A 19,961-nucleotide genomic window follows, 5' to 3' on the forward strand; every position below is an offset into this window, starting at 1 on the left:
AAACTGGACCCATTGTGTGTGTGTGTGTGTGTGTGTGTGTGTAGACGCGTGCATGCACCTTGAGCCTGACAAAAGACCACCTGAGTGCAGTTTGAGAAGCCTTTATTATTAGGAGGGGAGGAAAGAAGCATCTGCTGGCTCCAGGAGTTGGGGTGTGGGGGGGACCCTTAGAGGAACAGGAGGCCTGGGAGCGGGGGGCGGTCACAGGCCAAGGGTTGGGCTCTGGGACCCCCACAGTCGGAGTTGCTGAGGCGGCAGGGCCCGCAGCGACAGCTGAGGGCCACGGGGAAGGAGACCATGGGGTCCACGCCAGGCGGGCATCCAGGGAGCCGGATGGAGGCAAAGCGCAGCTCGTGGTAGGTGCAGACCGGCTGGGGCACAGGCGGCAGGACGGCCGGCAACACTCGCACCTGTGGGCCGGGGGGTGGGGGGGGGGCATGGCTATCCACCTGTGGTCAGCAACCCCCCCCCCTGAGCTCCCCCGCTGCCCCCCACAGGTCACAGACTCAGGTGTCCAGCAGACCCCCTGTGCTCTCCCTCCCTCCCACATGCCCAGCTCGGACTCCCCAGTTCCCCAGCCCCTGCCCAGGGGGTGGGCCACCCTTCCATCCCGGCTGCCGCTTCCCATGTGATGTGGGCCCGGCCCTGAGTAACCCACCCGGAGCTGAGGCGGCAGCACCTGTTCCCACTCCAGCAGGGCTGCCCCCCCCCCCCCCCCCGCATCTCACCAGGCTGGGGCAGTAGCCGGCACAGATGGTGGTGGTGAAGGTGATACAGACCGGGCAGGCCTCGTTCTCGGCGGCCAGGGTGGCGTTGATGGGCCGGCATAGCGGCCGAAGTGGCCCCCTGGATGCCCACACCCCACCCACGTTCAGCAGCAGCCACAGCAGCAGCCCCTGGGACAAGGCCAGTGTCTCAGGGCCAGCCAGACCCTTCTACCCTGAGCCCTTGCCCTCCCATCCCCCACACAGACACCTTCGGGACCCAGCTCCCCTGCCTGGCATCTTCCATTCGGGACCATCCCTCCCACTTTGAGCCCCTGCTCCAGTACTCGGGAGCCCCAGGTACTCCCAACACTGCAGATTCCTACCCTCGGGCCCTGCTCCACCTGCTGCCCTGCTGGCCAGAAGCCTGCTGGCCGTCCCCACCCTTCTAGAAGGAAGCTTCCATCAGGTCACAGGACTCTCCCTCTTTGTGCCAGCTGTGGCCTGGATGGAGTTGCAAGGTGCCTAGGGGCCTCCTACAGTCTTACCTGGAGCGTCTCCATCCTCAGTGCCTCCCCTATGATGTTTACCTGGTCTTATACTTGCAGGCTGTGGGGGCGGCAAGGCCACTGGGGGTGGCGGCATGATGGGGTAACCTGGACACTAATCTTTCCGGGGGCGAGAAGCAGAAAAGGTCAGGGAGGTGTGCAGGAGTGGCTCTGTGGAGTGCCCCTTACTCCCACTCCCTGAGGGGCTCCCACGCCAAGAAGCGGGAGACGCCCGAGGTGAAGCTGACTTCCCGGACTCAATCCTCAGGTGCTAAGGAAGTCGCGCTGCGGCCACAGGGACTAGGCTACGGGGAGCCCTTGGCCTTGCCCCCGGCCGTGTGGCCTCGTCTCTGCCCATCACGGTGGGAGCCAGGGGAAGGCTGAAGGTCGCCCCTCCCAAGGACCCTCGAACGGTGATCCCCTGAGCCCTCAGCCCCCCTCCACCTGCCATAGACTGAAAGCCACGGTGCCAGTCTAACCTCTTCTGGGGGGCGTGGCTTCAATATTGGATTCTGTGCCCAGAGGCGGGGTTCCACCTGCACGCACACGTGCCTGCCTTCCACGAGGGATTCAGCGGGAGCCCCATCTCCCCCACACTCAGGCCCCCAGAGCCGAACCCAGCAATGGGCATGGTTTAGGCTATTTAACTCTGTCGTCGACTAGGAAGCTCCGCCCCCTCTATCGCAGAGGGCGTGTCCCGCCCGCGAGCCCACAGCCCCAAAGTACATTTTCCCGGCTCAGCTCCCACCTCCCTCCCCGACCCCGGCAACCCTGCGGTCAAGTGTGGGATTCGCCCCGCCCACCGGGTCCTGGCCTCCGTCTCGCTCCCACGTCATGGGCGGGGTTCCCGGCCTTAGCCCCGCCCCGTGGGGGCCCCAGAGGCCGTGCTCTCGGCTCGGCCCGCGCCCGGGGGGCGTGTCCGGGGCGGGGCTGGCGCTGCCGGCTCACGGCGGGGCTGGCTTCCTGCTGCCGTAGCTGGAGTTCTCAGTGCGGTAGGCCTGCGGCACGCTGTAGATCCCCGACATCGGCTTCCAGTGGGGGCCTCCCCAGGGCAGCTCCAGCGGGCAGAAACGGTCGAGCCGGAGGAGCGGGTGCAGCGGGGGTCTGTAGGACTCCCGAGCCAGAGACAACGCCCCGTGGTGTGGCACGGCTGTCGTCACCGGATGGACATGGGGCACGCGCATCCCTGGCGGCCGAGAGGGGCACGGCCAGGGTGGCCTCTGTGGGTCATGGCCCCAGGCCTGAGGCGCCTTCTCAAAGCTCCAGTAGGTCAGCGAGTCCTTGCGGGGATATCCAGACAACTCCTTCCTCTTGGTGAGGGAGGCAGGAGAGGGAAGGCACAGTTGGAACCTAGGGACAAGGCTGAGGTTCAGACCTCGCGTTCTGAGGAGCCTGTAGACCTGAACTCCTGCGTTTCGAGGCAAGAACACATTTGTAGGATTCGGGGACCCCTCAGGAAGGATGGGGGCTGGGGACTCCTAACCTGGATTCCTGGGTCTCGAGGTCCTTAAGGGCCTGGAATCTGGAGTTTTCGAATCCTTGGGAAAGAGTATCTGGGAACCAAAGTAGGCCCCGCCGTAGACCCTTAGGGCCCCGCCCCTGGTCCCGAACCCCTTCTTGGGCAAGCGGCAGGTTTCATATTCCTGAGAGTTGACACTAAGGATACCTGGGTGCTAAAAAAAGGTACGGGTTGGGGTCTGAACTTCTGGGTCTTGAGCGTGCGGGAGCTGAAGGCTGAGGCTCCTGAGTCGGACAAGGGGGAGCCGACACCCGGGTTCGGCGTCGCACCGGCCTATGCCGGGGGCGGTGCCGAGCGAGGACCCAGGCTCACTTCGGGTAGGCCCGGAGGTCCTTGGCTGAGGTGGTCAGATAGAGTTGATGGCGGTCCAAGACGCCCTGGTCAGATACTGTGAAAGACCGGCCGGCCAGCTCGGGGTTCTTTGTCCAGGGGATTAAAGCCTGAGGAGGATCCGGGGAGGACAGAATGAGCTAGAAGGAGGTTTCATACCGCATTCCAGGCCCTGGGTCCCAGACTCAGGATCCCTTTTCCTTCGACCCAACAGCCCTCACACCCGCCCCCAGAATCCGAATCCTTCCTGACCAATCGCAAGCCAGCGCACTTTAGCTTCGCTCCCCAAATCAGAACCCTTATTAGGGTGACTCCAAAATCCAAACACTTGTGGGTCATCGAACACAAAACCCAGCCCCCAACCACAAAAACAAAACAAAACAAAACAAAACAAAACAAAACAAAACAAAAACCTTCCCAGCTCCGCCCCCAGACTCCTGGCTTCCACCTCCCGCCTGGAATTCAGCCGCACCTCCGGCCACCGTTCCCCTTAGCTCATCCACTCCGGGAAAGCCCAGCCCTGCCTCCCGACCTCGGCTCGGGAAGTTCAAGACCCGCCCCCACGTACCGTCCGCCGCCGAGCTCGGACCCCGGCCTCAGAACCCCTCCCAGCCCCGCCCCAGGACTCACTGGTTGTGGCCCCAGCCTCAGAGCTGGGATTTCGGTCTCCAGCCCCCTCCTCCTCCTGACCCTACCTCAGAAGGTCCAAGCTCCACCCCCAGACTCTGTAATCAGATTCCGTCCCAGACCTTTTGGCCACGACCCCAGAGTCAAAATTCTCCACCCCAGGGTCTCCTAGCCTGGTCCCTACCTTCAGAGCCCCTCCGACCCCGCCCCAGGCGCTACGAACTCTGTCCCACGGCGGCAGCGGGTCTTGTCCGCTACCTGGGAAGGGCCTCCGCGAAGGTGCTCTGCAAGCTCCAGGGGCTGGGGCCCGACGTAGGAGGTGGGGCGCTGCTGATCCGGGTCGGGCCAGCCCGTGTACTGCGCCCTGGTCTCGCTTAACTGGTGCTTTGTGATCAGCGGGAGGCGCCAGCCGCGGTGTCTGAGCTGCGGGAAGGCGACGCGGGGATCCACCGTGAGGGCGCACGGTACTCCAGTGCGATCCCCACCCAGCCCTGTCCCCGGCGGACCTCTGCATCCCAGAACCTTACCTTTTCTTCTAACTCCTTGATCCCCACAGTCCGCGTGGGGTCCGAAGGCTCTGGGGCCCTGGGCTGTGCGTAGGGCCCGCCGTGGGTCTTAGGCACGTAAGCCGAGCCAGAGGTTGTCTCCCATCTGCTGATGACCTCGTCAAAATCCCAGATGTGCAAACCCTGCTTTGCGGCCGGCGGCAGGGGCTCCGCGACCGTGGACTGGGGAGAAGGACGTCGGCTAAAACGGTTCAAGTCCGGCCCGCGAGCCCTGATCTCTCCCAGTCGGTCCCCAACCCTTTGCTCCCTCCAGTTCCAGGCATCGAGGTTCCCTGGCCCCTCTTCTTTCAGACCCGGGACTCGGGGACCCTCCTCCTTCAGTCAGAGAGGAGTTCACGCCCCGAATCCACTTTTCTCTCAGCAGGTGTCTGGACCCCCAGGCCTCTCCTGCAGACACGGGAGCCTGGGCCCCCAGTCTCCTCCTGGCCAGGAACCTAGCGTCCTCTCACCTGCACGGTGGGCGGGGGAAAGGGCACAGACGGGATAAGGTGGTGGGCGACACCACCGCTGCTGAGATGCCCGCTGGGCCAGGATCCAGGCACCTCGGTCCCAGGGATTGGGGGCCATGGGGGACCGTAGCGCGGAGCTAGGGTCCGCCCCGCCATGGTCCCACCCCTGCGGGGTAGCCACGCAGGGGCAGGCTTGTTGTTGCTGTTGCCCCAGGTAACAGAACCCGCCCCCCACCCCCGCCCCCGAACTCAGCCAATGGAAGGCCTGCAGGTGTGCGGATGGTTGGATAGAGTGAGAAACAGACCCAGGCACAGAGGGACAGGGACTTTGAGGGAAGGGCACAGAAACTCAGAGAAATGGGGGAGGGGAGTCCCAGAGAGAGAGAAAGAGAGAGAAGGGCAGAAAGAGGGAGGCGGGAGGAAGGGGGAATAGAAGCTCAGAGTTGCAGGGAATTTGAGAGACACAGAGACTCCAGGTTGGGGGAGACAGAGACCCAGAGGGGGAGGAGGACAGAGACCACCCACCGCCATCAGGGAATCCAGGAGAAACAGCCCCCTTTCTTACAGGGTCCCAACTCTCTTAGCCCCCTCCTCCCTCTGCCAGTCCTGCCTACCTCAGGGTAACGATTTCCAGACTTCCCCAGGGCTCTCCCTCCCTCCCTGTGTGCGCTGAAGGAGTGAGCCCGGGGCTCGGGCTTCGTCTGTCCTGCCTGCCTTTGATTTGGTTGAAAACTTCCACCTGGATAGGGGGGTGGGTGACGAGGGAGAGACCCACAGACACATACACAGGGAAATACTTAGCAAAAAGAGACGGGAGGGGATGTGGAAAGAGCTTTGATGAGAAAGAAAGACAAGAACGGGTGAGAGACAGTGAATGAGAAACAGATAGAGAGCTACTGACCCAGGGACAAGAGACAGAGAGGGAGGTGACAAAAAAGAGTGGGAACCACAGACCTAGAAACACAGCGATGTAGAAACAAAGGCAGCCAGACCCGGCCCAGCCCTGCCACCCCTACCCTTCCCAGGGGCCCAGTCTGTGTTGGCGGGGGGATGGGGGATGTCTATGGTTTCAGTCCTTAGCCTGAAGCTGGTTCTAAAAGAATGTGTGTGTGTGTGTGTGTGTGCGTGCGCGCGCACTTGCGCGCGCCCACGCGCCGCGTGGTTTGGCAACAGGCTTAAGTTATGGACTGGTGATACATGAAGGGGTATCCTGAAGGTGTGGGGTCTACCCCTGACTTCCCTTGTCACTTCCTTGCCTTAAAGACCTTTTGGTCAAGCTTCTGCCTTCTCAGCTCCCGCTAGCTCATCCCACTAACCCATTCTTCAGATGGGGAAAACTGAGGCTACCTTCTGCAACCTGGCCCCTGGTCCCACTGAACCCCTCATTCAAGTCTCTGGGGCCGTTTCTCCTTTTGGATTTTCCTGGCCCACTCAAAGCCTATCACTGTCCACATGACCCCTGATCCTAGCCAGGAGCAGGTCAATTGGTCAGAACCTTATGCCATACTCAAGGCTGACAATTCTAAGGTCTAATTCTTTCCCAATATGGGGCAAAAGTTGGGACAGAAAAGGAGGCAGAAACCTGACTCCAACTCCCCAACAGTGTTAAACTCTCTAGCATCCTGACCTCTTATCATTCAACCTTGCTTGTGCTCCTGTGATGGGTAGCTCACTGCCTCAAAAGAGAACATTCTAAGCCAACACTCGCCCCATATGACGAAGTAAGATTTCTCATTCAAACCCCAGCCCCCACCTAGTTGCTTACATGTCCGTTTTTACACTCCCCCACCCACTTCTTGACATATCACTTCCTTGTCATTCTCTCCAGGGTGAGCAAGATGTCCTCTGAAATCAAATGGTTAGCAACTTAGAAGCTGAGGTTCCTCTGATGGTTAAATCCACCAGAGTTGATCTGAAAAAATGTGTATTAGTGTTGATAAACAGTAGACACTCAGAAAATATTGAGTATTATCATCATCATCATTACCCTCAAGTTCATCCAGAAGAACTCCTATTCATCCTTCAAAACCCCATTTGGTTTCACCACCTGTCTTGCATCGATTGAGCTCTCCAACTCAGAAAGCTGTGATTTTGTGACCATTTCACAAGTTCCCAAACTGAGGCCCAGGGCAGCCAGGCCACCCCTGAGGTCCCTCAGCATCCAGCTGTCTTCTTCCTCTGCCTGCCCAGTTCCTGAGCATGGGCCTCAGGCCCGACCAGTCCGGCTGAGGAGCGTACAGACGCACGCAGTGTCAATTCGAATCCATCGCCAGCCTACACGGCCCTGGGCATCAGCAGTCAATGCCCGCACGTAGGACTGCTTGGCCTTACACTCAGACACCCAGTGCCTCCGGTCCACACCCCGGCACCCACCCCCACCCCCACCAGGGCCACTTTCCTCGGTGGCGCTGTCAGCCTTGCAGCGGGTCTCAAAGAAGTACTGGCGGAGGGGGCTGCCTCCAGCCGCAGGAACCTCGCCCAGCACCTCCACCTCACGCCCACGCAGGTCCACAGCTGTCCGGCGGTCTGTCACCCAGCCGCTGACCGCATCACACACAGCCAGCTCTCCCCGGCGACTTGCTGGTGCCGTCTCGCTCACCCCTCGCCGACTGCGGTTGGCGGGGCTGCCTGCTGGCTCCCCAAAGGCCCCAGCCTCCAGCAGGAAGAGTAGAGGGGGCCCAGTGGGGGCACCCCTGGACAGGACTACTCGGGGAGACAGGAGGTCCCACTCCGGGGCTAGAAATGGGGGCAGTGGTAAGGGTGGGGGATGGGGCTCCATTGGGACACTGGGGAGGAGGAAAAGGAGGAGGATGGGGAGGGAGCAGGAGGGGCTGGGGAGCATCTCGCCGAGCACCTGAGGATAGAGAGGGAAGCTGGGGTTAGAGATGAGGATAAAAACTTAGTGGGGGAGGGGGGCAGAGGTTGGGAACTCCAGGGGGACCTGAATTCCAGAACCATGGGGAGGTCCTTGTTCTAGAACCTTGGAGGGACCTTATATTCTAGGACTTAGATAACACCCAACTTCTAGATTAATCATAGTTATTCTACTACTATTGCTAATAATAGCCAACGAATCAGCAAATGGAGAAATACTGGCTCAGAGAGGTGAGCTGGATCCCACAGCCAGCAAATGCCAGAAGTAGGACTTGAGCCCTGTCAGAGCAACTCCACCCTGCATCCTACCCCTACCTACAACCCTGAGGGACCCTAAGTCCTACAGCCTAGAGGAGGTTTGAGGTTCCAAAATTCTGAGAAAAGCCATGTTCTGGTATCCTAGCAAGACCCAAGTTCAGCTCAAAACTGCCACTGAGAAGGCAAGACATTTCCTCTCCTGTGTGGGGCCTCAGTTTCCCTGTCCAAGAAACTGGGGGGACACCTGGGTGGCTCAGTTGGTAAAGCGTCCGTCTGCCTTTGGCTCAGGTCATGATCCCAGGGTCCTGGGATTGCATCCTCCCTCAGGCTCCCTGCTCAGCGGGGAGCCTGCTTCTCTCTCTGCCTGCCACTCCCCCTGCTTGTGCTGGCTCTGACAAGTAAATAAATAAAATCTTAAGAAAAAAAAAAATGAATCAGGGGCTGGGAGATAGTGGTGAGGGTGTGGATCCTACAGTTTCTCTGCAATATTCTGGAAGTCTGTGGTTCTGGGAAAGTGGTGTGGAGAGAAGTGGGAAGCAGCAGGTGGTTACCAGACCTGTCAGCACCTCCTCCACCTCCAGGCTCCAGTGCTGGGGGCCCCCAGGCTCTGGGGGGCCCCTGCGGAGGACACAGGTGGTCCCCTCTTTCCTGACATCTCAGGGGAGGGAAGGGGCAGCCACCTAGGGGGAAAAGGGAACAGGCAGGTTGTGTGGGCAAGTGGGGGAGGGAACCTGAGCACTCCCCTTCCCAGTGTTCCTCTTAAAGTGTAGGGTACCCAAGAGTCAAGGCCGCGCCCCCTTCCCAGAGGCCCCTTCCTTGACCAGGTGATGGCTCCTGGCTGGGATGGGAAGCAGATGGGGGAGGTGAAGGGAGAGGCGAGGGTGGGGGGGGGGAAGGGGGCGGGGGGATAGAGGAGGCTGGAAAAGATTACATCCTCCATGGCCCATTCATCTCCCAGACAGGGCGGGGGTGGCGCTGGTCTGGACACCCGGGTCCCTGAGGGCCCACACTCAAGAAGCCCTGGGTCCCTGAGGCTGCTTCCTGGAATGTTCTATCCTCACAGGACAGGCCGGGGCCCGTCCAAGACTTCTACCGCACATACCTGGAGTAGTTGCCTGCCTTGGCTCCGAGATGGGGAAATGGAAAGAAGGCTGTGAAGGGACCCAACTGCGCCGATCCAACCAGGACCAGAAGTCGGCTACCTCCTCCCTCAGACCAGAAGTGCCGGTCCCCTGCCTCCTCCTCCTCCTTCAGGAGGCCAGATCCCCAGCTCCCTCCCTCCCATGCTGGAGTCCAGACACCCAGCGCCCTCCTCCCTCAGACCTGGGAGTTCTGGAGTTCAGGACTCTCTTCCCCAGGTATCCAGAATGACGTACTCCCAGCCCCCTTCTCCCAAAGAGGATTTGGCCTGGGGGTCGGGTCTCCTGAGATCCCGCTGGGGGTAAGCGGCTGCGGATCTGGAGGACTCCGCTCCTGCCTCAGTTTCCTCCGCCAAGCCCCGCCCCCGCTGGCCCCGCCCCCGTCCCTCCCTACCCGGGGGCAGGGCGACCGGGACGCCGGAATCCCGGGGGGGAGGAGGCGCGGAGGCTCTTACCTGGGGCGCCCTCTTCGGCTCCTCCGCGGCCCGGGCGCGGCGCGGCTCCTCCTCCCGCTCGCTGGCTGCAGGGACGCCCGCTCGCCCGCCGGCTCCTGGCGGCGCACTCTCCGGGGGGCCCGGGCGGGGGCGGGGCCCGGGCGGGGGCGGGGCGGCGCGGGGCGGCGCCCGACGGCGGAGGAGGGGCCGGGGGATCCCGCCTTCCACGCGCGAGCCGAGGCCGCGGCAGCCCGGCCTGGCTCGCTCAGCTCCTGGCCCGCCTCGGCCCCGGGAGGCCAGGCGCCAGCCCCCTGCTCCCTCAGACGCGGGAGAGATCACCCCCAGCCCCCTCCTCCCTCAGACGCGGGAGTCCCGGCCCCCAGCCCCCTCCTCCCTCAGACCCGGGAGTCCCGGCCCCCAGCCCCCTCCTCCCTCAGACCCAGTAGTTCTCACCCCCAGCCCCCTCCTCCCTCAGACGCGGGAGTCCCGGCCCCCAGCCCCCTGCTCCCTCAGACGCGGGAGTTCTCACCCCCAGCCCCCTCCTCCCTCAGACGCGGGAGTCCCGGCCCCCAGCCCCCTCCTCCCTCAGACCCGGGAGTCCCGGCCCCCAGCCCCCTCCTCCCTCAGACCCGGGAGTCCCGGCCCCCAGCCCCCTCCTCCCTCAGACCCAGTAGTTCTCACCCCCAGCCCCCTCCTCCCTCAGACGCGGGAGTCCCGGCCCCCAGCCCCCTGCTCCCTCAGACGCGGGAGTTCTCACCCCCAGCCCCCTCCTCCCTCAGACGCGGGAGTCCCGGCCCCCAGCCCCCTCCTCCCTCAGACCCGGGAGTCCCGGCCCCCAGCCCCCTCCTCCCTCAGACCCGGGAGTCCCGGCCCCCAGCCCCCTCCTCCCTCAGACCCAGTAGTTCTCACCCCCAGCCCCCTCCTCCCTCAGACGCGGGAGTCCCGGCCCCCAGCCCCCTGCTCCCTCAGACGCGGGAGTTCTCACCCCCAGCCCCCTCCTCCCTCAGACGCGGGAGTCCCGGCCCCCAGCCCCCTCCTCCCTCAGACCCGGGAGTCCCGGCCCCCAGCCCCCTCCTCCCTCAGACCCAGTAGTTCTCACCCCCAGCCCCCTCCTCCCTCAGACCCGGGAGTCCCGGCCCCCAGCCCCCTCCTCCCTCAGACCCAGTAGTTCTCACCCCCAGCCCCTCCTCCCTCAGACCCGGGAGTTCTCACCCCCAGCCCCTCCTCCCCCAGACCCGGGAGTCCGGGCCCCCGGCCCCCTCCTCCCTCACACCCAGGAATCAGGACCCCCAGCCCCAACCTCCCTCACACCCAGTAGTTCTCACCCCCAGCCCCCTCCTCCCTCAGACCCGGGAGTCCCGGCCCCCAGCCCCCTCCTCCCTCACACCCAGTAGTTCTCACCCCCAGCCCCTCCTCCCTCAGACCCAGGAGTCCCGGGCCCCCAGCCCCCTCCTGCCTCAGACCCAGGAGTCAGGACGCCCCCTCCCCTCCTCCCTCAGACCCAAGAGTCCTCACCCCCAGCCCCTCCTCCCTCAGACTCGGGAGTCCTCATCCCCAGTCCCATCCTCCCTCAGACCCAGGAGTCCTGACCAGCAGCTCCCTCTTTCCTTAGAGCCAGGAGTCTGGGCCTGAGATTTCTTTGCATTCTTTTGCCAATTAAGTGTCAATCTCTGGGCAGATTCCCACCCTCTGCTCTCATCCCCACTTTCCCAGGAGCTCTAGGCCAGACATTAACCAGCTGGACTTGGGCAGTGATAAGACCCGAGGCCCTGGGAGACAGTGGATATGGGGGGGTTCTCCCACAGAGTCCTCTCTGCTGGAATTTCCTGGGTGGGGACTGGGGAGAAGGTCTGTCCTGAGCTCAGATAAGAGAAATTCAAGGTATTATTGGACTCGGAGATAGACAAGGATTTGATGTGGGAACACAATGACCTGCTCAGAGAAAAAAAAATGAATAGTGACAAAGGGAGATGGGAAAGGCACAGAAATGGAGAGAAAGGGGGGACAGAAACCCAGAGAGAGGACAGACCACTTGAGAGAAGGGGACAGAATCTCAGGAGAGGGACAGAAACCCAGTGAGAAGAGAGAGACCCTAAGACAGACTGAGGTCAGTTGGAGTTGGGAGTCCCAGTCCCTTCACCCCTCCCCCGGAGCTATTTCAGTAGGAAAGGTGATACCCATCTTGGGAGGGGCGGGGGGTCATCCCATACCCCTCCCTCAACCTAAATATAGCATGGTAAGGTGGCAGGAAGGGTGTCCCCGGATTAGGGTGTTCCCCTCTCCTGTTCCCCATCCCAGCAAGGCAACGTAGAAGGCTGTAGAAGGTGGCTGTGGGTTGTTTATTGAGGGTGGGGGAGGGGCACTTCCCCATCTGAGTGTCCCCTCGGATCACCTCCCTGACCTCTCCACACTGCCCCCCCCCCACTCCTAAGCAGCCAACAGGTCCCACCCCCTACCAGAGAGACTCTGTGTGACTTCCAGTCCCTGATGGGGTAGTACAGGTGAGTTTTCAAAGAAAAGTAGAACAGTTTGTGCACCCCTCCTCTTTCTTTGGGTCTCTGTCCCCTCTCCCTCTCTGTCTGGGCCTCTACCCCCTTCCCTCTCTCTGGATCTCTGACCTCTCCTCTCTGGTGGCCTTCCCAGCCTCTGTGGATCTCTGTCCTCCCCCTCCCAGGCCACTGCCCTCCTGCTCTCCCTCTTTCCCTTGGGTGTCCTCTCTCCAGGTCTTGGCCCCTCTCTGCATGTCTCCCCTCCTCTTCGGGTCTCCATGCTGGGTCCCAGACTCTGCTTTGTGTTTGCCACTGTGAGGGGGGTCTGTCTCCATTTCTGTCTCCAGATGTGCCTTTCCATTTCAGAGGGAGGGGACCACCTACAGATTCTATGGCTTTCGACCTTTATAAAACTCTTCCCACCATCTGTACCTTCTTCCGTCACTCTGTATAAAAAGGGGGTTGGATTAAATTGGGCGTTTCCAGACTGAATTCCTTAGCTGCATTTTGAGTTGCCAAGGACTCCATAGAGGTGTGTGTCCCTCAAACCAGGTCCCTTCTGATGTGCCACACTGCATCAAAGTAAGATTTCATTTGATCCAAAAAGGGAGGGGGGCAATAGCTAAAAATAACAACAACAACACTCTGTAAACCACTGGTTTTAATAAATTAATACAAGTAAAGTACTTTGGATGATGCTTTGGCACATAGGAAGCCCTATATGTTAGTGATTGAAGCATCCTGCTCTCCTTCCTCCTCCAAATGCCCTTTTAGTACTGAAAGCCCTCTGAAAATGTTTGGCTTCCTGCCCTTGGGTCCCACCCTCCCCTCTGAGCCTCAGTTTCTTTGTGAGAAACGAGGCTGGAGAATACCAGCAGGCTGATGGGACAGGTGGGGTCAGGCAGCCTGCCATAAATCCTCGCTCCTGGGGATGTGCCACGGGACCCTGGGAAGCCACTCCCATGCTCTAAGATTCTGGTTTCTCCCCTGGAAAATAGAGTGGGCTCCCCAGTTGGTCTGACATCCTTCCTGAGCTGTGGGAAGATAGGGTGGTGCTCCCTGATTTGGGATCTCTTCGTGATTCCATGGAAGAGAGACTGTGTATCTCTTGGGTTCAGAGGCACTGACTTTTTCTGCCTATTCCTTTTTTGGTTATCTTTCTCAAGGGTGCTCTGGTCTGGCTCCAAACTCTGGTGTCTGTCCCTCTCTGGGTGCCTGACACACACCCCCATCTCCATCTCCCACTCTTGGTCTCTGTCTCCCTTTCTCTTTGGAGTTTCTGACCCCCTTCCTCTGGGTCTCTGTCTCCCCATCTCTCTGGGTCTTTGTCTTCGTCTCCTTCTCCCTAAATCTCTCTTCTTCCCTCTTTGGGTCCTTGTTACCTCTTCTCTGGGTTTCTGTCTCTTTCTTTCTCTGAGTTTTTATCACTCCCGAGGTCTCTGTCCCCCCTCCTCGCCCCCATCATGCCTGTACAAAGTACATTCTCCCCCTTTCCCCTTCCCTTGTGGCTCTGATCTCCATGGTTGGAAGCAAAACCGTAGGGAAGGACAGATAGAGAGGGTATGAATGGCAAAATGAAGCAGGTGTGGAGCCAATGGAAGGAGTGTCTACATCTTCCTAGCTCACCCGGAGGCCCTCTGCATGAACAACTGAATCAAGGGATCCAGCACCCAGCCCTGCCCCTTATAGTAAGTGATGCTGGGCAAGTCAGTTCCGTTTGTCTCGCAGAGTCCATAACACCACACTTGCCTCCTGATACATGATTCCTCCCCGGTGTTGTTATTCTTGGGTCCTGGTGCTACCACTAAATGCAAAACAAACCAACATGGCCCTATGGAGTCCATATGCACAGTCCAACTCAACATAACATTCCTACAGGACTCACAATGACACAACTTGGGGTAACTCACCTCAGCATAGCCCCACAAGACTCACATGGTTATACAGTTCAATATGATTCATCTCAGTGTAGCCCCCAAAACTTCCAGCGACACTACTCTACACAATCAACCCAACAGAACCCTGGAGGACTCATACTGTCATACATTCCAACCCAACTTAACCTAACGTGACCTAGAAAGCTCACATTCAATCACTTGACTCTTCATATTTCTACACGACTCACAAGTTCACAGAACCTAAAATAACATAGCCCTAGAAGAATCGCGAAGCCACACAATTTCCAACATGTCTCAACTCAACTCCACAACACCATGCACGAACACGCACACAGTCCCAACAATGCCGTGGGTGACCACCTAACTTGATCCAAAATGGTCCTAGGGGGACTCATAAAGCCACAGAATCCTGCACAATGCAATTGGACAAGACTCACGCAGACTCAACAACACAGCCCAACCCAATGAGGACCTAAAAAACAAAACTATGTGATCAAATCTATCTCAACACTTAACCACGAAAGGCTCCATAAATCTTGCACAACCCAATGTAGTACAAACCAATGGAGCCTCCCCATCAACTCATTATAACCCACTGCCATTCACCGTCACTTAAGGAAGCACCCACAGGAGCTACCAAACCACAACTCAAGACCCAACAAGACTCAGTGTTCCCCAACTCATCACCACTTAACCTAGTTCTTCCTAAACCCAACCCCCTCCCCCAACCTTCCTATCCCTCCCTCCCTCTCTCCCTCCCTCCCTCCAAGGAAATGTAAGGTCCTGCAGACCTCAACTGTCCCTCACACTTCGGTGACCATGTGTTTCCCAGGGGGGGCCCAGAGTGGAGGTGGTAGCTCAGTCATCTCTCCATCCATCAATCCCCCATTGACCTTGCCCTCCAGTGGGCCACAGGGCTGCGTGTCCACATGGCTGTACATCCCAGCCTCTTCGCCCTCTGTCTCCCGGTGGTAAAAGTAGCTGAAGTTGGAGACAATGACCGGAACGGGCAGGGAAATGGTCAGCACTCCAGCGATGGCGCACAGAGAGCCCACTATTTTGCCACCCACAGTGACGGGTGCCATGTCTCCATAGCCAACTGTGGTCATGGTGACCACCGCCCACCAAAAGGACTCAGGGATGCTGGTGAAATGGGAGTCTTCCCGGTCGACCTCAGCAAAGTAGACTGCACTGGAGAAGAGGACCACACCGATGAAGAGGAAGAAGATGAGGAGACCCAGCTCACGCATGGAGGCCCGTAGTGTCTGGCCCAAGATCTGCAGGCCCTTTGAGTGACGGGACAGCTTGAAGATTCGGAAGACGCGCACCAGTCGGATGACTCGTAGGATGGCCAGTGACATGGCCTGCTGGCCCACACCCCGATGCCTGGCTAGCTCGGTGCCTAGCGCCACAAAGTAGGGTAGGATGGCCACAAAATCGATGAGGTTCATCACGTTCTTGAAAAAGGCCGCCTTGCTTGGGCAGGCCGCCAGGCGCACCAGTAGCTCAAAGGAGAACCAACAGATACACAACGTCTCCACCACAAAAAACGGGTCATCGAAGGGCATGCGAGATAGGGGTCCAGGCACTGGGCTGGAGCCATTCAGCCGAGCGGGGAACTGCAGGGAGGAAGGGGTTCAGAGAGGACCACACCAGGGCTGGGACACACTGGAACAGCCACATTTGTGATTTAAATGTCCAACTACTTCTGTACAAATTGGTCAGCAGTCATTGCCCCCAGGCCTCCAGTGACCCAGCTGTTCTAGATTTCTTTCCGGAACCCTAGGGATCATGCCTGCGTGGCTGACTTTATAGTCCCTGATCCTTCACTGGTGGGGACTCCTGAAATGGTGCCTGAGTGAGGCTCCATCTCTTCCTTCCCAAAGTCCCACCCCCAGCTTTGATTTTCCAGATGGGGGAGGGTCGCCACCCAGGTCCCACTTCCTTGCGCTCTGCCCTCCCTAACCCCAGTCCAGACTACAAGGGCTAAAGGCCTTCTTTGTACACCAAACCCTGGGGCCGCTGCTCTCATGGCCCTCAGCCTGACTTTATTTGTGACGGATTCCTCCTACCTCGGCCCTCTGTCTTCAGCTCCCTCAAGTTCCACTCTCACCACCTCCAGCCCATCTTTCTATTGGTTACTGCCAGCCGCACTGACCCTTGATTTTTCAGTCTCTCAGCCCTCCGCTTCATTTCTTAACGTCCCGGTCTTCCCGCCCTCCCGCCCTCGGCAAGCCATTTTCTCACCTGTCTCAACCCCGCCCTGCAACAGGGAGGTCCTCCTAGTCAGAGCCTCAGGCCCCGTCCCCATGAGGCTATCCCTTCCCCGCCCCCAACCCGCCTTTAAAAGGGTAGATTCCTCCCCTCCCTCCGCCCCCCCCCCCGACCCCCGGTCAGGCCCTGTCCCTGGGTTGTCCACCTCTCGAGCCCCTTGCCCCACCTATGATTGGCCTGTCTCCCAACAAGCCCCTCGATGCCCCGCCCACCCACAGCCGGGCCCCTCCTTCCTGAGAGGCCCCGCCTCCCAGCCTCCCCGCTCGGCTCCTCCCGAGCCCCGCCTCTCTCCGCCCAGGCCCCGCCCCCTCACCGGGCCAGCAGCCGCTACCGCAGCGAGCCCCGGGTTGTGGCGGTCGTCGCGGAAGTCCGGCAGCGTCTCGAGGCAGAAGACGACGATGGAGACGAGGATGACGAGCACGGAGACGACGGCGAGCACGCGCGCGGCCTGCGAACTCTCGGGGAACTCGAAGAGCAGCCAGAGCTGGCGCGCGAAGGCGCGGCGGGGTAGGGGGCGCTCGGGCGGCACGGGGCAGCCCTCGTCCTCGCGCAGGCGCGCCAGCGCCGCCGTGCCCAGCCCGTAAAAGGCCACCTCCTCCAGGAAGACGTCGAGCGGCACGTGCGCCGGCCGCCGCAGCCGCCCGCCAGACTGGTAGTAGTAGAGCACGGCGTCGAAGCTGGGCCGGTGCCGGTCAAAGAAGTACTCGCGGCGCGCGCCGTCGTAGAAGCGGCCGCGACGCGCCGGGTCCCCTAGCAGCGTGTCCGGGAAGCGGCCCAGGGTGCGCGCCCGCGTCTCGAAACGCAGCCCGGCCACGTTGAGCACCACGCGCTCGCAGCAGCCGCACGGCGGCGGGCACCGCGGCTCCATGGCGCGCGCAGCCCCGGCGACCCGCGGACGGACGTGTGGCCCCGACGCCCGACCCGGCCCGGCCCGGCCCGGCCCCGCCTCGGCCGCCGCCGCCGCCGCCGCCCCAGCCTGGTGTCCGGTGTCCACGCGTAAAAATAGCCCGGCCGTCCGGCCAGGGCGCGGGGGAGGGGGCGCCTGACCCCGGCGGGGCAGAGGGCGGCCGCGCGCCCTCTGCCGGGGCGCCCGCCCCTTCCCCCCATCGCCGTTCCCCGCGCGCATCCGGCTCTCGGGTCCCCTTTCCCTCTGTGCCGCGTCTCTCCGGGTTTCCGTGTGCGTGTGTCTCCCGTCTCTTTTTTACGAATATCTGAGCCCCTCTGTTGGAGTCACAAACTTCCACGTCTTTCTCGTTATCTTGTATGTCTCTGCGTCTTCATTTTGAGTCTCTGTCAAGGGATGTATCTTTGAGTATCTCTATGGGTCAGTTATCTCTGAGTTTTGCCATTCTAGAGGACTCTGTATTTGGAGGTCTCTGTCAGTTGTCTGTGTCTTGGTCTCTCTGCATCTCCGTCTTTGACTCTTGTTTCTTAGGGGCGTGTCTCCATTTATCTCTGTCTCCCTTGGTCTCTGTCTCTCCCCTCTGCCGGGATCTCTTCTCATTACCTCTTAGCCCTCTGTGTCTCTGTCCCTGGGTTTCCCTGGGTTTCCCTGGGGCTCCCCTTGGGTCTCTTTGCCTGTATTCCTGAAGTATTGTGAGTTTCTGTCTCAGGGCCTCCGGAGGACTCAGGGTCTCTGGAGTCATATCTCTGACTCTCTTTCTGACCATAACTGTAGGTCGGCTCTGCCACTGCCCTGGTGGTTGCCCCGTCCTGGAGATGCTCCAGCAGCTGCAAGCCATGGTCATGTGCGCCCCACACCCCGTTCCCTCATCAAGGTCTCCACCTGTATTCGAGGTCAGACATTCGGAGACCCAGTGAAGCCTGAGTAGCCCTGGGTAGAGCAGGAGGAGGCCGGGCCTGCCAGGAACAGGTGGAGGGTGGGCTGGGGAGATGACGCAGAGTCACTCGAAGGCACTAAAGGACAGACAGACGATGGCCTTCCAGCCACCGGTGTCCTATGACACCCGCGTAAAAATAGCCCCATCTGATGGGCTTGGGGGGAAGTGGTGGGGATTGGTTACCGGGACTCAGGGGAGTGGGGTCCCGAGCGCCCTCTGCTGGGCAAGTGCAGAGAAACACGAAGGTTATGACTCCCTGCGAATGCTGGCACCCTTTTTCTTCTGTCTGCAATTTCTGGGACGCTGTGTCACCATCCCTCTGGATTTCTGGGTCCCTCTCTCCGGGTCTCTACCGTCCCTTTGTCTGTGTCTATGTTTATGCCATTTTCAGAGCCCACAGAGAGACCCCTATCTTTGTGGGTCTCTGAACTCTGTGTGAACTGGTCCTTTCTTCCTGCCGCCGTCTTACACCCTCCTACCTGCAATGGGTGCGCCTTCTTTCCGTTTCTTTTTTCTTTCTTTTTTTTTTTCTCCTTGCTGTTTCCAGACCATCCATTCTTCCTCCTTCAGCTCCTCTGACTTTTTTTTTTTTTTTTAAGCTCTATGCCTAATGTAGGGCTTGAACTCACAACCCAGAGGTCAAGAGTCGCATGCTCTACTGAGCCAGCCAGGCGCCCTCTCCCTCAGCTCCTTTGAAGCTCAAGCTATCCATGGACACTTCCCATCCTCCCATACTGAACTTATCCCTTTCTCTCTGGCCACTCCTGCTCTTTCATGGAAGGTTTTAGATCCTGGCTCCCTATCCCTCATTCTACTTTTTTTTTTTTTTAAGATTTTATTTATTTATTTATTTGAGAGAAAGAGAGAGAGGCAGAGAAACAGCATGAGAGGGGAGAGGGTCAGAGGGAGAAGCAGGCTCCCTGCTGAGCTGGGAGCCCGATGTGGGACTCGATCCCAGGACTCCGGGATCATGAACTGAGCCGAAGGCAGTTGCTTAACAACTGAGCCACCCAGGCGCCCCCCTATCCCTCATTCTAAAGCTACTGTCCTAATCCTTAGTGATTTCATTATCCCCACAGATGATCCTACTAAAACCTGACTTGTAACTGGATTGTCTTTTCCAAAAAGGAACCCATTTCTTGTCCTACATGGTAACCTTGAATCTTGCCACTCCCTATCTCATGGAGACCATGTCCCCAGGTTTTGGTGACTTCCCCAACTAACTGACCATCTTGAAAGGAACACCATATGATTTCCGAGGCTGGGTCATGAAAGGCAACTTTCGGCCCCACTCTTTTCCTTGGGACACTTGCACAGTCCAGATGGTGAGGTTCATGGGGAGAGGACCCTACGTTACTGGCCCTCGGCCCTGTCTAAACTCACAGCTGTTCACCAGCATCAACCTTGTGAGTGACCATCTGAAGAAGCACATCCTCCTGCCCCATCCAGAGCACCCTGCTGATGCTCCTGGAGCAGAGATAAACCCTCCCTTGAGTCCCCTCCAATCCCTGCCCAGATTGCAGACGAGCAACTGAAATAAGTTATCTTTGTTGTTTTCAGCCATGCAGACTTTGGGTGTTTTTTTTTTTTTTTAAAGATTTTATTTATTTATTTGAGAGAGAGAATGAGATAGAGAGCATGAGAGGGGGGAGGGTCAGAGAGAGAAGCAGACTCCCCGCTGAGCAGGGAGCCCGATGCGGGACTCGATCCCAGGACCCTGAGATCATGACCCGAGCTGAAGGCAGTCGCTTAACCAACTGAGCCACCCAGGCGCCCCTTTTGGGTGGTTTGTTACAAACACTGTGGCAATAGATAACCCAAACCGGGCGTCTTGGTACTCCCGAGCCCACCATTTCCATCGATCTTGCTCACTGTCCTACCTAGCCATCTACTTTCTTTCTTCCTTTCTTTCTTTTCTTTCTTTCTCTCTCTCTTTTTTTTTTTGAATGTTTTATGAAGCTACAATTCACATACCGTACAATTCACGCATTTAACCTGTATGACACAGTGG

At 59.4% G+C, this 19,961-nt stretch overlaps 3 protein-coding genes across 6 annotated transcripts; all 3 read right to left on the minus strand.

The window, feature by feature from the left end:
* Position 1: 1 nt before the first annotated feature.
* Positions 2-1,267, minus strand: LOC123855081 (lutropin subunit beta). The gene is made up of 3 exons (XM_064581656.1): positions 1,253-1,267; positions 729-935; positions 2-410 (listed from the first exon to the last, which is right to left on the minus strand). Exons 1-3 carry the CDS (start codon positions 1,265-1,267, stop codon positions 168-170), a joined length of 465 nt encoding a protein of 154 aa, XP_064437726.1. The 3' UTR covers positions 2-167.
* SAXO3 (stabilizer of axonemal microtubules 3) lies at positions 952-4,926 on the minus strand. The gene is made up of 5 exons (XM_045890427.2): positions 4,744-4,926; positions 4,256-4,456; positions 3,987-4,151; positions 3,084-3,211; positions 952-2,560 (listed from the first exon to the last, which is right to left on the minus strand). Exons 1-5 carry the CDS (start codon positions 4,897-4,899, stop codon positions 2,197-2,199), a joined length of 1,014 nt encoding a protein of 337 aa, XP_045746383.1. The 5' UTR covers positions 4,900-4,926; the 3' UTR covers positions 952-2,196.
* An 85-nt stretch (positions 4,927-5,011) lies between these two features.
* Positions 5,012-18,221, minus strand: LOC123855058 (potassium voltage-gated channel subfamily A member 7). Of its 4 annotated transcripts, XM_045890428.3 has the most exons (3): positions 9,470-9,906; positions 8,432-8,555; positions 5,012-7,597 (listed from the first exon to the last, which is right to left on the minus strand). In XM_045890428.3, the coding sequence occupies exon 3, from the start codon at positions 7,583-7,585 to the stop codon at positions 6,950-6,952; it is 636 nt and encodes a 211-aa protein (XP_045746384.1). In that variant the 5' UTR covers positions 7,586-7,597; positions 8,432-8,555; positions 9,470-9,906; the 3' UTR covers positions 5,012-6,949. The 4 variants fall into 4 exon arrangements, with proteins under 4 accessions (XP_045746384.1, XP_064436826.1, XP_064436825.1 ...); XM_064580756.1 differs by lacking the exon at positions 9,470-9,906 and having other exon boundaries at positions 8,432-9,455; XM_064580755.1 differs by lacking the exons at positions 8,432-8,555; positions 9,470-9,906 and adding an exon at positions 16,423-18,221 and having other exon boundaries at positions 6,636-7,597.
* Between the last annotated feature and the right edge of the window lie 1,740 nt (positions 18,222-19,961).

Source organism: Mirounga angustirostris, unplaced genomic scaffold, assembly GCF_029215605.1.
Source record: "Mirounga angustirostris isolate CCGP_5_RB_7025 unplaced genomic scaffold, mMirAng1.0.hap1 SCAF_16, whole genome shotgun sequence".
Lineage (NCBI taxonomy): Eukaryota > Metazoa > Chordata > Mammalia > Carnivora > Phocidae > Mirounga > Mirounga angustirostris.

Bases quoted from the DNA above. Each gene is read 5' to 3' on its own strand.
- LOC123855081 (XM_064581656.1), bottom strand. The intron at 411-728 runs GTGAGATGCGGG...CCCGGCCCACAG, and splicing joins CCGGCTACTGCCCCAGCCTG to GTGCGAGTGTTGCCGGCCGT.
- SAXO3 (XM_045890427.2), bottom strand. From the start codon at position 4,899: ATGGCGGGGCGGACCCTAGCTCCGCGCTACGGTCCCCCATGGCCCCCA. The intron at 4,457-4,743 runs GTGAGAGGACGC...CCTTCTCCCCAG, and splicing joins TTCCCCCGCCCACCGTGCAG to TCCACGGTCGCGGAGCCCCT. The intron at 3,212-3,986 runs GTAGCGGACAAG...GATCCTCCTCAG, and splicing joins TTCGCGGAGGCCCTTCCCAG to GCTTTAATCCCCTGGACAAA.
- LOC123855058 (XM_045891905.3), bottom strand. From the start codon at position 17,235: ATGCGCGCGGGGAACGGCGATGGGGGGAAGGGGCGGGCGCCCCGGCAG. The intron at 15,455-16,422 runs GTGAGGGGGCGG...TCCTCCCTGCAG, and splicing joins CGGTAGCGGCTGCTGGCCCG to TTCCCCGCTCGGCTGAATGG.